The sequence below is a fragment of the Schistocerca serialis genome, chromosome 1 (genome assembly GCF_023864345.2).
Source record: "Schistocerca serialis cubense isolate TAMUIC-IGC-003099 chromosome 1, iqSchSeri2.2, whole genome shotgun sequence".
In the NCBI taxonomy this organism is placed as follows: Eukaryota; Metazoa; Arthropoda; class Insecta; order Orthoptera; family Acrididae; genus Schistocerca; species Schistocerca serialis.
In genome coordinates this window covers 420,102,627-420,119,577 of record NC_064638.1, presented here as the reverse complement: position 1 = coordinate 420,119,577, position 16,951 = coordinate 420,102,627, and the positions used below count along the sequence as shown (strand labels likewise).

The 16,951-nt window shown below is 38.8% G+C and overlaps 1 protein-coding gene across 1 annotated transcript in view; it reads left to right on the top strand.

Moving 5' to 3' along the window:
* The window catches only part of LOC126472074 (sphingomyelin phosphodiesterase 4), a 200,193-nt gene that overhangs the window by 42,536 nt on the left and 140,706 nt on the right, over positions 1-16,951 (top strand). The window contains exon 5 of the mRNA XM_050099910.1: positions 7,350-7,545. Coding sequence (XP_049955867.1) covers positions 7,350-7,545 — 196 coding nt within the window. The remainder of the gene's footprint in view (positions 1-7,349; positions 7,546-16,951) is intronic.

The following is a 16,951-nucleotide window of genomic DNA, read 5'->3' as shown; positions in this document are numbered from 1 at the left end:
AACAGCAACTGACTGTTTAAGAAGTGTTAACATCGTGCAGCCCCGTCAGCGACTGCGATAATTAAACATATAACACGTCAGCCTCAGTTGCAAATAGAAACTAATCTTTACCTAGGTTTCAGCCAAAATAATTTGGCCTTCTTCAGAAGCTATTGACACTAAATTAATGCATCCCAAAGTTTGGCCATGTCAAGTATAAAACTATAGCACCGTAGTACCCAGTCATAAATCTACATTACTTAGCTGAAGAGAAACAACAGGCCACACTGTGCGGACGAGGTCGGTAGGCTGCGAGAGCTGCGCTCACCTTTCCTCTTTCAGCAGACACAACGGAGAACGAATTACAAACCCTAGATGTTATCACCTATAATAATGGATATAAACCAGAAATTGTGAGACAGCTCTTTAACAAGAAAACAGGTAAAAAAAACTGCGACCTGATCTACACTAGATGTCGCACCAGAGGATAACTCCACTAGCTTCATTTCTATTCCCTTCATAGGCATTCTACGAATAACAGCCTCAAAAAGAACTTGGTCCATTCTACGAATAACAGCCTCAAAAAGAACTTGGTCCACTCATTAAAGAATACTAATGACAAATTATCTCATTCTGGGGTGTACAAAATCACCTGTAGTGATTGCGCGAGTTATTACATCGACCAGACAGGGAGAGCCATCTCAAGTAGATATAAAGAACCTTTACCCATGAAAAGTGGTGATGCCTTGCGTGGCTCGACCTTTGCCGAGCACCTTGTTCAATTGGCCCATGCTCCCAATCCTAAATAACACAGAGCTATTAATTTGCGAAGCTAAAGGCACTAGGCTTGACATCCTTTAGGAGTTGCAAATCTTTAAACACCTGTTGCGTGATAAAGAAAACCTACTTAATGACCAACTGCAATTGAGAAATAAGAACTGTTTTGAAGGTTTCCACCTTTGCTTCACTGGACCTGATGTTACGTTGCCTTTGCAGTCGCCGATGCCTGACTTCACTTTCTGTAGTCGAATCTAATGTATTCAAAATTGAGGAATAGTTTTGCCAAGTAATAGCTAGTCTTTCTTATGGGCTCCAAATCCGTGTATAGTGTTCTCATTCACCTCAGAAATAAGTTCGGTTACATCTTAAATCATTAACAGTTTTAATGCTTATGTTAATCCAATTCCTAACATAAAGGTAGCACGACCATCAGTGGTACTCTGTACATAGCTGCTCGCTGCGATTAGTTCCGGCGCAGCTCTCGTGGCCTACCGACCTCGTCCGCACAGTGAAGACTGTTGTTTCTCTTCAGCTAAGTAATGTAGGCTTATGACTGGCTACTACGGTGCTATAGTTTTATACTTGATATGGCCAAATTTTGACATGCAGTAGTTTAGTGTCAATAGCTTCTGAAGAATACCAAATTATTTTGGCTGAAACCTAGGTAAAGATTGGTTTCTATTTGCAACTGAGGCTGATGTGTTATATGTTCAACCGACTATAGTTGATCTGCTTGCAATTCATGACTTACAAAAGCACGAACAAAACAAAATTATACAAACTAATTTTAAAGTGTCTTTTCTAAATGCAACTGATTGCAAGAAACTGAATAGAGTAAATTTAGGCATTGATGTTGAGTTAGGCCTATAAGCAAATCATTGAAACTAATCTAACGAAAACCTTTGCATTAAATTTATTTTTTCTTTAATCACACACTGTAAAGAAACTACTCAGCTAATATTTGAGATGGCAGTATTTTAACAACAACAAATGATAAATGTCGCTTGTAGTAGTCACTTGTAAAACTGCGAAAGCAGGCTCTTCTAGCTTTCCCACCTTTACAGTGGAATGTTAACAGGCTCAGGCTTCATACAGAATTCAAACTTGTAACGTTAAATACTTTCGTTTCTCTATTTACAAGAAACGAAAGTTTTAACTTATCTTACATTTGTATCCCAAGTGATACAACCTGCACAGGAATGACTAAATGAGTGGACAGAAGGCTATATGTCTGATAGCCAGTTTTGTAGTTGGTGCATACCCTTTCTCACTGAGACACCCGCTAAACCCACTGGGCAGATCAGGTAATAGGATTGTGGAAAGGGCCAGTCGTTGAGGTCAGTTTCTGCTTATAATTTCATTTATTTTAATTTAGCAACTCCTTCATGGCTGAAAGCCTCCAACAAGAAATCTTAACTAGATAAAAATCCAATTAAGATAGCAATAAAACAATTCGAAAAACAACATACGAAAAGTGCAATACAAATTGGCTGAGGGCCACAATTAATTTCCAAAATTTTAGAATATATTACCATAGACCTTTAAAGGCAACAGGCTAACAAGAAATCTTAAAAAAAAAATCAAAATTAAATTAAGATAGCAATAAAATAATTTAAAACTCAAAAGGCAACATATATAGTGTGCAGCATAAATGGCTGAGGGCCACTATCAAACTTCAAAATTTCAAAATATATTACCATAATCTTTAAAGGCAGAAGATAAATTTAAAAATTAATTTAGCAAAATTTTAAGAAACAATAATAACCATAAGCCTAAAATTTAAAATAGCTGACAACAGATAATTAAACACCGGTGGCACTCGGAAGGCCTCCAGGGAGGTCAATCTGCCCTCATTCACTTAGGTGAAACAGGTGGTGAGCCCAACTATACTTGATCCTTTGGAACCCAACCAGGGGGCAGCCACAGACCGACCGACCGACACAACAACTTACTTCCCGTCAATCAGTACATGAGAACTCCAACCAGCAATGTAACAAACATGATAATCCACAATGGAGTACGTATTAGCTATCAAAATTACACACCATGTTGGACAACGACAACAGGTGAGGAAAGGACGGTGCCTGAATTTACGTTAGTGGCCAGGGCAGGTATCCAGAACACTAACGGCCATTAGGCAGAAAATTCCACTGGTACACTTGAATTTGAAACACTTTAATAATTAACTCGCTTAAAAGAACACTGCCTGAATTTACGTCAGTGCCCAGGGCAAGTAACCAGAACACTTACGGCCACAAGACAAAATTCCACTGGTGCACTCAAATCGTAGTCGACCAAACTAGTTAATTGCACCGCATGGCGGCTAAATCTCAGCAATAGAACCACTCGGTGTTGCACACCGGAAAACCTCCCCAACAGCAAACCGCCGAAGCGAACCACCACAACATGAATAGGCGTGGCTTGGGTGGTTGAAACCACTACTCAACTTAGACGTCCTGAATCGGCGAACCACAAAGCTTGTAGCACTCGGACAGCTCCACACACACTCCGACACTTCGCAGGGACTGCCAGCGGCCCCAGCCGACTGCTCCGCGTGGAAACTTCCCTTGTCCACAACAATGGACCGACTCGCCTCGGAATGCCGACATCTAAAATAGTTGTCAGTGGAACTAACACCAACTACACACACAACCTGACAAACACTTGCACGAAGACTTGAACGATATGCAACAGTAATTCAGCACGCACGAAGACAAAGCTGGAGTCGATGTACGCACGCACACACAGAGCTGACTCACGAACGATCGGCAAGCCAAAACGCGTTGTCCAGTAGGACGACAACGACGATCCACCAAGACTGCGTCCCGGCTCAAGATCTGTGGCGGCAATGGTCAGGCAGGTCCCGACTGCGCTCCAGACGTGTTCCAACTGACTGGCAGTACCGAACTCGCAACCTGAACTGCGATTAACTCACAACAGACAACGAGTGGGAAGTAATAGCAGTCAAGCAAAGATACTACGAGAGGGGATATATCAATATACGCGCTGCTAGCACCGCTCATGATTGAGCAAAGCAGCAACTCATTGACAGTAGTAATTTAAATTAACGTGGTGAGGTGGAAGTACGTTACAAATAGGGTGTAAAATACATCATGGCAGGCACATGAGCCACCCACGGCTCACTCACTCTCTCGTTTTCTACCTCTGTCATTACAACAATGCAGGTGCAATAGTATGTTTCCTCTATTTGACCCCTCGTAAAAAATGGGTGCAGATGCTCTCGACAACCTCATTATACTGCTCTCTCAACATTATTTGAGAATGTGGATTTAGATACATACCATCAATGACAGATCTATGCTATTACCAGCCCCAGAGAGACTCCAGCATCTACTGAATATGTAACATAGCATTCGCTTTGGTACTGTTACTGGATTGGACTCTATTGACAGCTGCCATTTTACTCTTGCACACACTGCTCAATGGGAAGTAGTTGGCGATTTGCACTCCTGTGACCACTTCATAATCTGGATATATCTGTTAGGTAAGGCAGCACTTAAAAACAAAGCTGCACAAAAGGGTACTCATAAAAACAAACTGGAAGCCTTATTAGCTGTCTAACTGTCTTTGTAGGAATGTGGCCCAGGATTTGTTGAAACACTTCACCAGCGTGATCCACCATGTCATTAATGCATGCATCCATAATCTGCAACAGATTTTTCAAAAATTGGGTTTCCTGTGAATGGATGGAAATGATTTTTGGGTATCTATAAAATATGAGTTTATAGGTGCAGACATCTTCAAATACTATCACATGTGTAGCTTTAGACTGAGGACAGTCTACAATTCTGTATTCTTTGACTGGTTCCTCTCTCGGAATCTTGAGCAGCGTGCTAGAGTCTGTTGTTAAACTTGTAAATAAATTACTGTTTTAAGTGTGTATTACAAATGCTCAGAAATCCGGTATGTAAATAGTGGCACTATTATTTTTAAGTGCTGCAAATTTTTTAATGGTTGTAAATGACTTATCATGCAAAGAAACCATGCACTAAACATTATTGTGATTTTGTTACACCCTTTTTTCAGCATAAGCTCCCCCCCCCCCCCCCCTCCCCTCCCAGGTGAGTATATTTTGTAACAATCTTTATCTACCTCCATCCCTTTAATTCTTTCATGGCTGTGTTTTTTTTTTTTTTTTTTTTTTTTTTTTTTTTTTTTTTTTTTTTTTACCCTCTGCTAAATGTTTGGGTTTTGATCTATGAAAATTTCTCATGAAAGACATATGTTCAAGAGTTTGCCCAGTAATTTTTAATTTTTGTTTTTGAAAAACTGTAAGAGAGAAAAATGTACCCCTCTAGGCATCGAAGTTGGCTATTACATGGAAGAGGTATTCTGAAATATATTCCATTATATGATTGAAAATAAATATATGTCTCATCAGTAATGAACTTACAATATTAATAATATTTCATCGCCAGACTTTCATTCTTTGTTAATACTTTTTTCGTAGAATATTGCAAAGTACCCATTTCTCTCCCAAAGTGCTTTTACGTTGACTGCCTCAATATATGAATGCATGGTGCCTGTTCCTTCGGACATGTACAAAAGATCAGATACCACGCATTCGTATTATTGATACACCTAGCTGGGCAATGGATCCACCTTCTTCAGTGCAGATGCACAGATACGTCTGACCTGTGGTAATCTCGGAGTAGCGAACTTGGAGGAAATGAACAGTGACTGCAGTTAGGTGGCGTTTTACAGGAGTGTGGAATGGCCATGCGATCGCGATAATGCTGTGTCTCGGATGACACTGTGGTTAACATACCTGCATAGTAAGCAGGAGACCCCAGGTTCGAATTTCAGTCAGGCACACATTTTCACTCATCACTGCTGATTCTACATAACATCCCGATACAGCTGGCAACAGTGATCCTCTCCCCTCCCTTTCTTTTCCTCCCTCCATTCAGTTTATATATAATGCCTCAATATAGCCACTGGTTGTTACCCAATTATCGATTATAATCAATGGTGAGCCTAGTTTATACTTGAATGGGTGACTGCCTGGAAAAACTGGTGCCATGGCCTCTGGGACACAGAAGTAGCCAAAGTGACATTAATTTGAAAGACTTCTACCAAGACATGGCACCATATGACTGTTACGTGACACTATGCTTCCAATCACTTTAAATCATGCTGTTGAGATTAGATCTACTTTTTAGATTCTTCATATTAAATGCTCATACGTTTGTATCAGGGACTTTCAGCCTTATTGGATATCCCATTTGGCATTTATACGCCTAACAGCTCATCTTCTGTCTCCTGGTTGGCTGCCTCCTCGTCAAACTCACATATAATCTAATGAAAGGGAACATTCTTATCTTTCTAGCAATTTGTTTATCTTGGAAAAACTTTGTTTTACACATCAACCACTGAACCAACAGAACTAAAAAAAGGCACCATAATACTTATTGCAGAAATAGTTTAAGAACCCAAGACACTGTCATCATAGCACCATTTGGTGGAAAGGAGGGAGATTTATGCAAGAGAAAAATAATCGATAATACAGTAAAAAAAATGTGGGCTAAGCAATAACAACAAACATCCAATCGAACTAAGTATGTCCATCTCTAATCTTTACAGGAGTAAATTTAAAAAGTTGCAAGCAAGCATATTACTTTGATATGTCAGTTCAAGCAGTGGTTGTCACACTGGTCACTGTGCAAGGTGCATTTACATATGAGAATGTGTGTTATTGTTAGACAGTTTAGTAATGACTGTATTCAGGGTGAGGGATGTATAGCAATTGCAATGTCTCACTCACAGTTGATTAAATGCACCAAAAAAATTATGTTCAGCAGAGTGTGAAAAATGCAAAACACACCTAGAATAAGGAAGTGCACAATGAGACAGCAATTTGTTAGTGAGACACTGGCTTCTTAAAGTTCAAAAAGTAGAAATGAATTTTTTATGATCCATTGGCTGCTTTCTAGAATGCAGTATTCCCCTTTCCATGTTCAGCCATCCCATTCTGAAATGCTGTCTGAAGAAGTATTCAGTCTGTTTCCAGTGAGAATACTTCAAGAAAGTTCAGCCACTATATGGAGAAAGTCACAAATCAGATGAGTAGTAGTCAACAATCCAGTATATTTTGTTCTAGATGAAACCACTGGCAGGCAAACCAGACTTGTATTGAAGATTTTAGTGGAGAGCAAGTGGTATCCAAGGTTTTGTTTACCAGCTTTCTTGGGAAAACTGACAATGCTGCTCTGATGCCAAGTTTCAACAGTGCGTGTTTTGTGTTATTGACTGATGAAATAAAATATGATTATAGCTAGTGGGTAGTGTTAGCAAGTCAACTTCTTACATGTTACCTTTATTTTCTAATTTTAAGTTTGTTTTCTTTGACTCGAAATACACGACCTACATTATGCATATCAGCAAAACTTATAAAAAGTTGTTTGTGATGAATAAAGTTTAAAAGAAAGTTTGTAGTTACTGTAGTAAATTATACAATCTAAAAGCAGTCTAGCTGAAAGCAGCTTGAACTTAATGAAACATGTCAGCACAATGTGGAAACTCTTAAGACTTTCTAATATGAATAGTTGCAAACTGATTTTCTCTTGCAGACCAGCCGATGTTCCAACCATATTTCGTCAGTCTGTACTGAATCAGACAAACACGCCAACATCATTACATACATCAAGCGTCATTCAGCAAAATGACCCTGTTGATATATGGAGGAGTGAGACAGTAGTCCAAATCTTTGTTGATATTTGGCTTTCTGTTGGACAGACAGACTCACTGCAAATGAGTCCCATTAGGGTAAGAAAAATATTTAGATTGAGATATGCATGTTTTCTGATACAATATTAATTTTTTTTAAAATATACAGGCCAGCAATTTTTTTTTAAAAACAAAAAGAACTTTTTTGCTATGATAGCTGATCTTTGTAAATTTTTATGAGCTGAATTCAAATCTAGCCTTAGTTTTTTTGTATCACCAATAGTTTTCAAGCAATATGCTTTTTATTACATAATATAAAAATCCTCTGCTGTATGGTAAATGGGGAAATTAATGAAATGCTTTGTTACAACATAAGCATGGTTTGTGTTTACAGTAAGATACTTAAAACAACGATATGTGTTAATAGACGTTTCACTTGTCAGCTGGAATCGGTTTGTATTTTCTTTCTCTTTTTTCTTTGAAGCTTCTTGTGTAGCTTTTTCCACGATGAGTCGCTTGCTGAAGAAGTGACCAACAGTAGCCCCCATCATGTTGGTGTTCCAGCCCCCATCATGTTGGTGTTCCAGCAGCCTTGGTGGCGTTTTTCCATCACTTTAATGTCCTGGTGAAAACTCTCTCCTTGCTCCTCACTATCACTGTTCAAAAAATGAACTTTCAGTCTTATTAAACATCCTTAAGTTTTAAACTTCTTTAATATTGTACTATAATAGAAACATATTCTGTTTTTTTTTTTTTTTAATGTCCTAAGAACTTTGTAACAACTTGCTTGAATGATACCCATGCTTCTTTCTGTACCAGTGTTGATCCCTAGCCCTATTGTCCCATTAACACAAGAAACACGGAAATTTGGTAAAGCCACCTTGCTGACCAAGGAGCATACATGTTACTTTTAGATTGCCACATATCATCCAACCATGAGCTGAATAGCCTATTTTATGTAGCACTATTTCTAGGTTTTCATTGCTTTCTTTCATATGTACAGAATGACCAACAGGTATATATGCATACATGTTACCATTGCGTAATAAAACAGCCTTTAAACTAGTTTTGGGTGAATCAGTAAACAGCCTCCAGTCTTCTTCTTTGTATTCAACACCAAAATCATTCATCAAACAAGGAATGTCTGAGCAGTACACTAAATCACCTTGTTCTTGAAAAACCTTGGAAAATTGCTGCTCTCTCTCTCTCTCATTCTATACATTTATCTGCTGGTCCAACTGCCAATAAGTTCTTTTCTTTTGATCTAGAGCCAAACAATTCAGCTTTTTCTTTCATTACGCCCAGATCCCTAACCAAATCGTTAAGCTCGGTCTGAGTAAACAATTTGGGCTCTAGACTTTCTGTATTACAGTGGAATTCATCATCTGGTTCATCTAAATCAGATTGTACATCAGAAAATGCTTCTGTTGGAATAGAATTTAAATCGTCTGGTGGTTCAGAAACTGGCAAATCTACACCATGCTCTACTGGTTGGATGGCAGATGGAAGGTTAGGGTAGCTTATTACCTTCTTGTTTTTCGAATTATTACCAGTAATATCAACACTGCAAAACTAGAAATCATCTGATTGATTTCTTGGCTCCCTCCATATCATAGGAACAAATCTAAAGGCTTTTTTCCTCCTTTTTGGACCATTTTCTCAGATATTCAACATACACATAACATACCTTATGTGGCACCCAAGATTTATCTTGATCACCAAATTTAGATCCAAAGTACGATAGATAAACCTTTTTCACAAAGTCTGTAATGTTTCTTTGTTGTTTTTTAATCACAAATTCACCACAAATATAACAAAAACTGTCAGTAGAGTTTTTACAACCATGATTAGACATTGTACTGAGCACATGTACAGGAAACGGAAAAGTGAGGTTAGGTTGACAGTAAACAAAACACCATTTGTTAACACTAAAATGGAATTAACCTTTCTTTGCCACCAAATGTTTTTCAGCAGTGCTACCAACGTCATCTGCATTCATTACACCTACTTTTTAAATTATTTTAGCTGTATAAAAGCTGCTAAATTCTTTTAAAAAATTGCTTAATTTAATAAATTTAACTGTAAAACGTGAAGAAATGGTGGGTGATACAGTTTTTTAAGTATCATATTTGGAAAAAGCATAACAATAAGGTATTTTCAGCAAAAAAGTTTTTCCGCCGTTGGCCTGTGTTAGTTTATAACAAACCGAATACAGATTGCATGAACAAGAACATAACATTCTTCGGCAACAGTGATGACATTTCTCTTAGAAGAGAGATGAAACATATTATCTGTGGATATCAGTTGCTGAATTTGGGAAAATTAGTCACAGGACTTTCGATATCTAGTCTCTCAAACATTTGTACACTATTGTAAGGGCTGAGGTAATTTGGAACATTACACAAAGGGGACACTGGGATTGGTTGTCTTTGTATGGTTTGGGCAGTGGTAGAAGTTTTGCCCTGTCAGATCTCCCATTCAGACCCTATGAAAACTGTAGTCTCTACTAAATCACCAAGTGCCTCAGATCCAAATCTCTCTGTGCTCTAGAGCAACTGTTCTCCTAAAAGGACTACCATATTTTGCAGACTTTAAGATGCACTTTGTTCTTCAAAAAATTGCCCAGCTGGAATTAATTAATAACAACATCCAGTGATTGATTTAAAATTCTAGCCAATCTTAAAAGTGGCCATATAGTTGATGCTACAGGAAGCCTTTCTCTATCTGGCAGCACTGGATTCAACTGGCAGCAGTAGTACACCAAGGCAATGAACATGAGTTGTGGGGATTCATAAGCTTGCTAACACTGTCTCCCTCCTGCTCCGCCATCACAAACTTAGAACACTGCATAGCCCGTGATATGTCATTGCTGTCTACGGTGCCAGGGAACATGAATTGAAAGTGACTTTTGTTATCAGTAACAGTGGATACTTTTATTAGTAGGTAGTTTTGTAATGGAAAAAAGTAAAAGGTTTTTATATGATGTGGGCTATAAATTGAAAGTAATAGCATAAGCGGAAAAACATGAAAACAGAGCAGCTGAGCAGCATTTGGGCCCCCACCAAATCCTTCACAGTTGGCAGGCTAGTAAGGGAGAACAGAAAAAATGAGGAAGACTAAATGTGCAAATAGAGGACTGAATGCAAAATGGCCAAATCCAGAAAGCAAAATGGCCAATTTAAGGACACCGTCAAAATGGCATTGGAATTAAAACAAAAATGACTCAAATACACAATTGTAAGCTAGCGCTACAGTGGAACTGAACAAACTTTAAGGGTGGAGTTGGCCTGCGCTACATGTTTGTGAAGCATCATGGACTTTGCAAGTGAACCGAAACTAAAATATTGCAGAAAAGCCACAAGAGTATGAAGAGAAAATATTACTTTTCCATCACTTTGTTATTCAACGTTGAAAGCAAGCCAGTATGTAACTAAGCCAAATAGCGAATGTGGATGAAACTCCTTTGACATTTGATGTGCCGAGATAACAGAGCTGTTGCCATGAAAGTGCTAAAACTGTAACTATAAAAAAAAAGTTGGACATGAAAAAATGCTCTATATTGTTGTCCTTTCATGTTGTGATGATGGTACTAATCTTAATCCAATGATCCTTTTCAAGTGCTAAACAATGCCAAAACCTTCTGAAATACTGTCAGGTGGTGGTGTTCGCCTACATGAAAAGGGTTGGGTGGACAAGGCTGGTATGAAATTATGGATTAATAGAGCATGAGAGAGAAGGAAAGGCAGTGTATTGAAGAAGAGTTTTCTTCTTGTGCTATATCAGTTTAATACTCATTTGAAAAATTCTGTGAAAGAGGAATACAGAGCTTGCTGTTATCCCATGCAAACTTATGTCGTAATTGCAGCCTCTTTATGTCTTGACAAATAGAACATTTAAAGTATATATGAGAGAGGAATGGAACAAATGGATGATAGATCAAACCCAACATGAATTCATGTAGAAGGAAGCCTTAACATGACCTACACTCAAACAAGTGTGTCAGTGGGTAAAACAGTCATGGTCTAGAGTAAGAGAAGATGTTATCGTTTAATCTTTCAAGAAGTGCAGCAAAAATAACGCTCTCGATCAGTGAACACCATCTTAGATATGAAGAGGAATAATAATAATAAGGAAGTTCAGGTTATGATTTTTCAGGGGTTTTAAAGGTCTGTTTGATTATATAAACTAAGAATTTTTTTAAGTCTGACTTTGCAACCTAGTGACAAAAATTGTAAAAAAATTTTTTTTATATATAATGTTTAAAAATTAAAGTGCGTCTTATAGTCTACAGAATACGGTAATCGTCAGTCCCCACCCAATAAAAGATATCTTCTAATTCACGGATCAGTTGAAAGCTACTACTTAGCCATCCATTTCAATCTGTAAATGACAGATGGAACATAAGATCTTGCCAGGAAAAATGCTGACACCAAATGGTAAAAGATCATCCTCGTCTTCCCAAAACCCATCATCTGCAGACATTCTGAGAGTTTGTCACATCCAGCAGCACAACCCAGTCTTTCCTGAAAATACTTTTAAAACTTCAAACCTAGTTAAAGTTGAGGCCTGTGCCCTGCCTGATCTGACAGCACACAGCTCCACTGCTATGATTCTCGCACTTACTGAAGCAGATCTCCACCACAGTAGATCCCTACCCATTGTTTCCACAATGCAACACAATTGTCAAAACACGATTTAGAACAACAGAAACAAACAATGGAGATATAGATATAACAATAATTTTTCAAATGCGTGATATTATGATAAAGCACAGACAGGCATTTTTTCAACAAAATGTAATTATGCACTGAAATATGAAAATGAAGCTAAATATTGAAACTTTGAGAATCCTTTTACAATCATATTTGAAAAACACACAAAATAATGTTTTTAAGATTGTTATAGCTAAAAGTACCTGTTTCGGTAGTTGATTGCCATGTGGCAGACCCAGATTTGATTCCGGTACCGCCAGCGATTTTTCCTTCATGTGAGGAGTATTAAAGCATGCACTCAGCATTGTGAGGCCAACGGAGGAGCTGCTTCATTGTTTCATAGTGGTTCCAAGATCAAGAAACCTGGCAATGACTGGAGGGCAGTGTGCTGACCACATGTCCCTTCGCACTGCATCTGACGACAACACTGGCAGAGGGTGTCACGGTGATCAGTTGGGCCCAATTAGTATGCCTAGGGCCAGATTGTGGAATTGTACCATTTTGCATTATACAAGGAAATGGAACTGAAATAATTTCTTTGATGAAAAGTATTAACAAAAAACGTTTTGGTTGTTAATAGTTGTTTTCTGTTTTATGAATCAGTCAGTCAGCAGCTGCTGGCGAAGACATAGCATCAGTAGGAAAGTAACTGATTTTGTGACATTTTACGATTTCCTAACCAGGAGTGAATTATTTAGTCTCCCCTGTGAGCTTTTGTAGTTCAGTTTTTGAATCTCTGCATATTGATCCAATTTATTACGCACAGTCCTTTCATTTTTTGTCAGTGCCTACAGAATTCTGCAGCGTGTATTGGTAGTCCTTTATTTATCTGTGTAGTTTTCCATGGTCTTTGGTAGGGATAGGGGCTGTAATTGCTGTGTGTGGATGGTAGCCAAGTTGGTGACACTTTCCTCTCAGCTTCAGGCTGTGCTGGCTTCGGTTATGCAGCTTTAGGCTGTAATGGATGGGAATCACTGTTGTGAGCTGGTCATGGGGATCCAATGGATGTACAGCACCACCCATGAGTCCACAGATTGGTCCACCGGTGCCTCGCCCAGTTACTGCTTGCATTGAAGATGATCCCTCACCTGTGGTTGAATGAGAGGTCACCTCGGAGCATGACAAATGGCGAAAGACTTCCCAGGCACCCAAATGTGTAAGGCCTCCCCGGTTAGTCCGACGGTGCTGTCTATGGTTGACACTGTTCCCATCCAGATGCAGTCACTTGTCCTGTTTCAGAGGAAACCTCTCAGCCTGCAAGATCCAGGCAATTGCAGAGGACGTGTTAGGTGCATTATGGCCCTCTTTTGGGTTATGTCTGCTAAGGAGGAGAAGAATGCCAGTGTCCACTTCATGTGCTACCAGAGTCATTACGGACGTGGAACGAATTCTTCTGGATGCCATGAAGAGCACAGGGTGCAGCCAACTGCAGGTGGTGGCTCATGGTGGCATCAATGAAGTGTGTTGCTTTGGATTGGAAGAGATTCTCTCTGGTTTGGAGCAGCTGCCAGAAGTGGTAAAGGCTGCCAGCCTTGCTTGCAAGATGAAAGCAGAGCTCACGATTTACAGCATAGTTGACAGGACCTTTTGGGATTCTCTGGTATAGAACTGAGTGGAGAATCTGTATCAGGGGCTCAGATGGTTATGTGACTGCATGGGCTGCACATTCCTCGACTTTCACTATAGGGCGTTGTTGTTTCTGGTTCCATCAATATGTTGGGAGTCAGTTGCATGCAGGAGGCGGCTACATGGATAGCAGAGACTGTGTGGTGTGGGCTGGGTGGTCTTTAGGTTAGTGGGTCTCGAGGAAATACAAAAAAGGGTGTAGGTTGAACACTGGAAGAAGATAGATCTAGGACTAACCACTGGTATGACGGTTGTAAATTGCCATAGCTATGTTGGGAAAGTACCAGAACTCAGATCGCTAATAGAAAGCGCTGATGCTCAAATTGTTATAGACACTGAAAGCTGGCTAAAGCCAGAGATAAGTTAAGCAAAAATTTCTGTGAAGGAGCTGATAGTCAGAAAGGATAGGCTAGATGCAGTTGGCGGTCACGTGTTTATTACTTTTAGAAGTAGTTTATCTTGTAGCGAAATTGAAGTAGATAATGCCTGTGAATTAGTGTGGGTAGAGGTCATTCTTTGCAACCAGAATAAAATAATAATTGGGTCCTTTTACTGATCTCCGAACTCAGATGATACAATTGCTGGAAGCTTCAAACAAAAATTTCAAGTATTTATCTGACTTGTAAAATTATAGGTGGTGGTGACTTTAATTTACTCTTGATATGTTGGCAAAACTATGTGTTTAAATCCGGAGGTACACATAAAATATCATCTGAAATTGTGGTAAAAGCATTATCTGAAAATTATTTCGAGCAGTTATTTCATGAGCCCACGTGAATGGTAAATGGTTGTGAAAACACATTTGACGTCTCAGCAAACAAATAATTCTGAGCTAGTACTGAGAATCAAAATGGGTAGGGATTAATGAACACAGAGTTGTCATTGCAGACTGAATACAACTGTCAAATCCTCCAAAAATAAACGAAAAAGCACATAAAAATTTGCTTCACGCTTTCCTGTGAGAGACAGTCTCCACACCTTCCAAATAGCAATGTAAGTATTGACCAGATGTGGCTTGAATTCATAGAAATAGTATCAACAGCAATTGAGAAATACATATCAAATAAATTAACAAACAATGGAGCTGATTACCCATGATACACGCAACAGACCAGAACACTTGCAGAAACAATGAAAAAAGCACGCCAAATTTAAACAAACGAAGAATTCCCAAGATTGGCCATCTTTAACAGAAGCTCAAAATTTAGTGTGGACTTCAATGTCAGATGCTTATAATAGTTTCCACAGCGAAACCTTGTATCAAAACCTGGTACAAAATTCAGAGAGATTCTGGTTGTATGCAAAGTATGCTTGTGGCAGAACACAATTAATTCCTTCTCTGCACATTAGCAAGGGAAATACTGTTGATGAGAATGCTCCAAAGCAGAGGTACTGAACACAGCCTTCTGAAATTCCTTCACCAAAGAAGATGAAGTAAATGTTCCAGAATTCGAATTGACAACATCTGCCAACATGAGTAACTTAGAAGTAGATATCCTTAGAGTAGTGATGCGACTTAAATCATTTAATAAAAGCAAGTCTTCCAGTCCAAACTGTATACCAATTAGGTTCCTTTCAGAGTATGCTTCCCAAAGGCTAGAAAGTTGTACAGCTCACACCAAAATTAAAGAAAGGCAATGGGAGTAATGTGCTAAATAACAGGCCCATTTCATTGATGTTGATATGCAGCAGGATTTTGGAACATACATTATCTTCAAACATTATGAATTACCTCAAAGAGATGGGTCCCATTGACAGTCGACACAGATTTAGAAAACATCATTCTTGTTAAACACAGCTAGCTCTTTACTCACACATAATGTTGAGTGCTATCAGTAATGGATTTCAAATTGATTCCATATTTCTAGATTTACAGAAGGCTTTAGACACCATACCACACAAGCTGCTTGTATTCAAATTGCGTGCTTATGGAATATTTATGGACTGGAGTCATTATTTTCTGTCTGAGAGGTCACAGTTCGTAGCTATTGACAGAAAGTCATTGAGTGAAACAGAAATGAGTTCTGGTCTTCCCCAAGGTAGCGTTATAGGCCCTCTGCTGTTCCTTATCTATATAAATGATGTAGGAGACAATCTGAGCAGCAGTCTTATGTTGTTTGCAGATGATGCTGTCATTTATCATCTAGTTAAGTCATCAAAAGATCAAAACAAATTACAAAATGATCCATAAAAGATATCTGTATGGAGCAAAAATTGGCAATTGGCCTCAAATAACGAAAAGTGTGAGGTCGTCCACATGAGTGCTACAAGGAATCTTAAATTTCTGTTACACGATAAACGAATCAAATGTGAAGGCCGTAAATTCAACTAAATACCTGTGAATTACAATTACGAACAACGTAAATTGGAAAGAACACAGAAAAAGTGCGGAAGATCAGCCAAAGAATGTGTTTTCTTGAGAGAAACCTTAGAAGACACAACAGATCTACTAAAGGACTGCCTACTCTATGTTTGTCTGTCGTCTTTTGGACTATTGTTGCATGGTGTGGGATCCTTTCCAGATAGGGTTAACAGAGTACATCAACAGAGTTCAAAAAGGCCAATACATTTTGTATTACTAAGGAGTATGGGAGAGAGTCATGAATATGATACAGGATTTGGGGTGAACATCATTAAAACAAAGGCATTTCTCGTTACGGTGAGATTTTCTCACAAAATTTCAATCACCAATTTCTCCTCTGATTGTGAAAATATTTTGTTGATGCCAACCTACATCCGGAGAAATGATGATCGTAATAATAAAATAAGGGAAATCAGAGCTCACAAAGAAAGATATAGGGGTTCGTTTTCCGTGCATGCTGTTCGAGAGTGGAATAATAGAGAGTCATCGAAATGAGACCTCTGCCGACACGTAAGTGTGATTTGCAGTGTGTCCATGTAGATGTAGATGTAGACATAGACATAGATGAATGTGCAGTCATGTCCATGAATTAGCTTCTGTATCAGTGACCCCCCCCCCCCCCCCCCCTCCAATATCCCTTTTCTACATCAAACAACGGAAACCTATTAATGCACATAATTATTAGTCCTCAACTACAGAACCCAATACTATCGTACTTGTAGACTTACACATAACTGTGGCGTACCTCAGCAGTGAAATGAACTACATGGTCTTCTTTAACAATGAGATTCTGTTGAAATTTGTA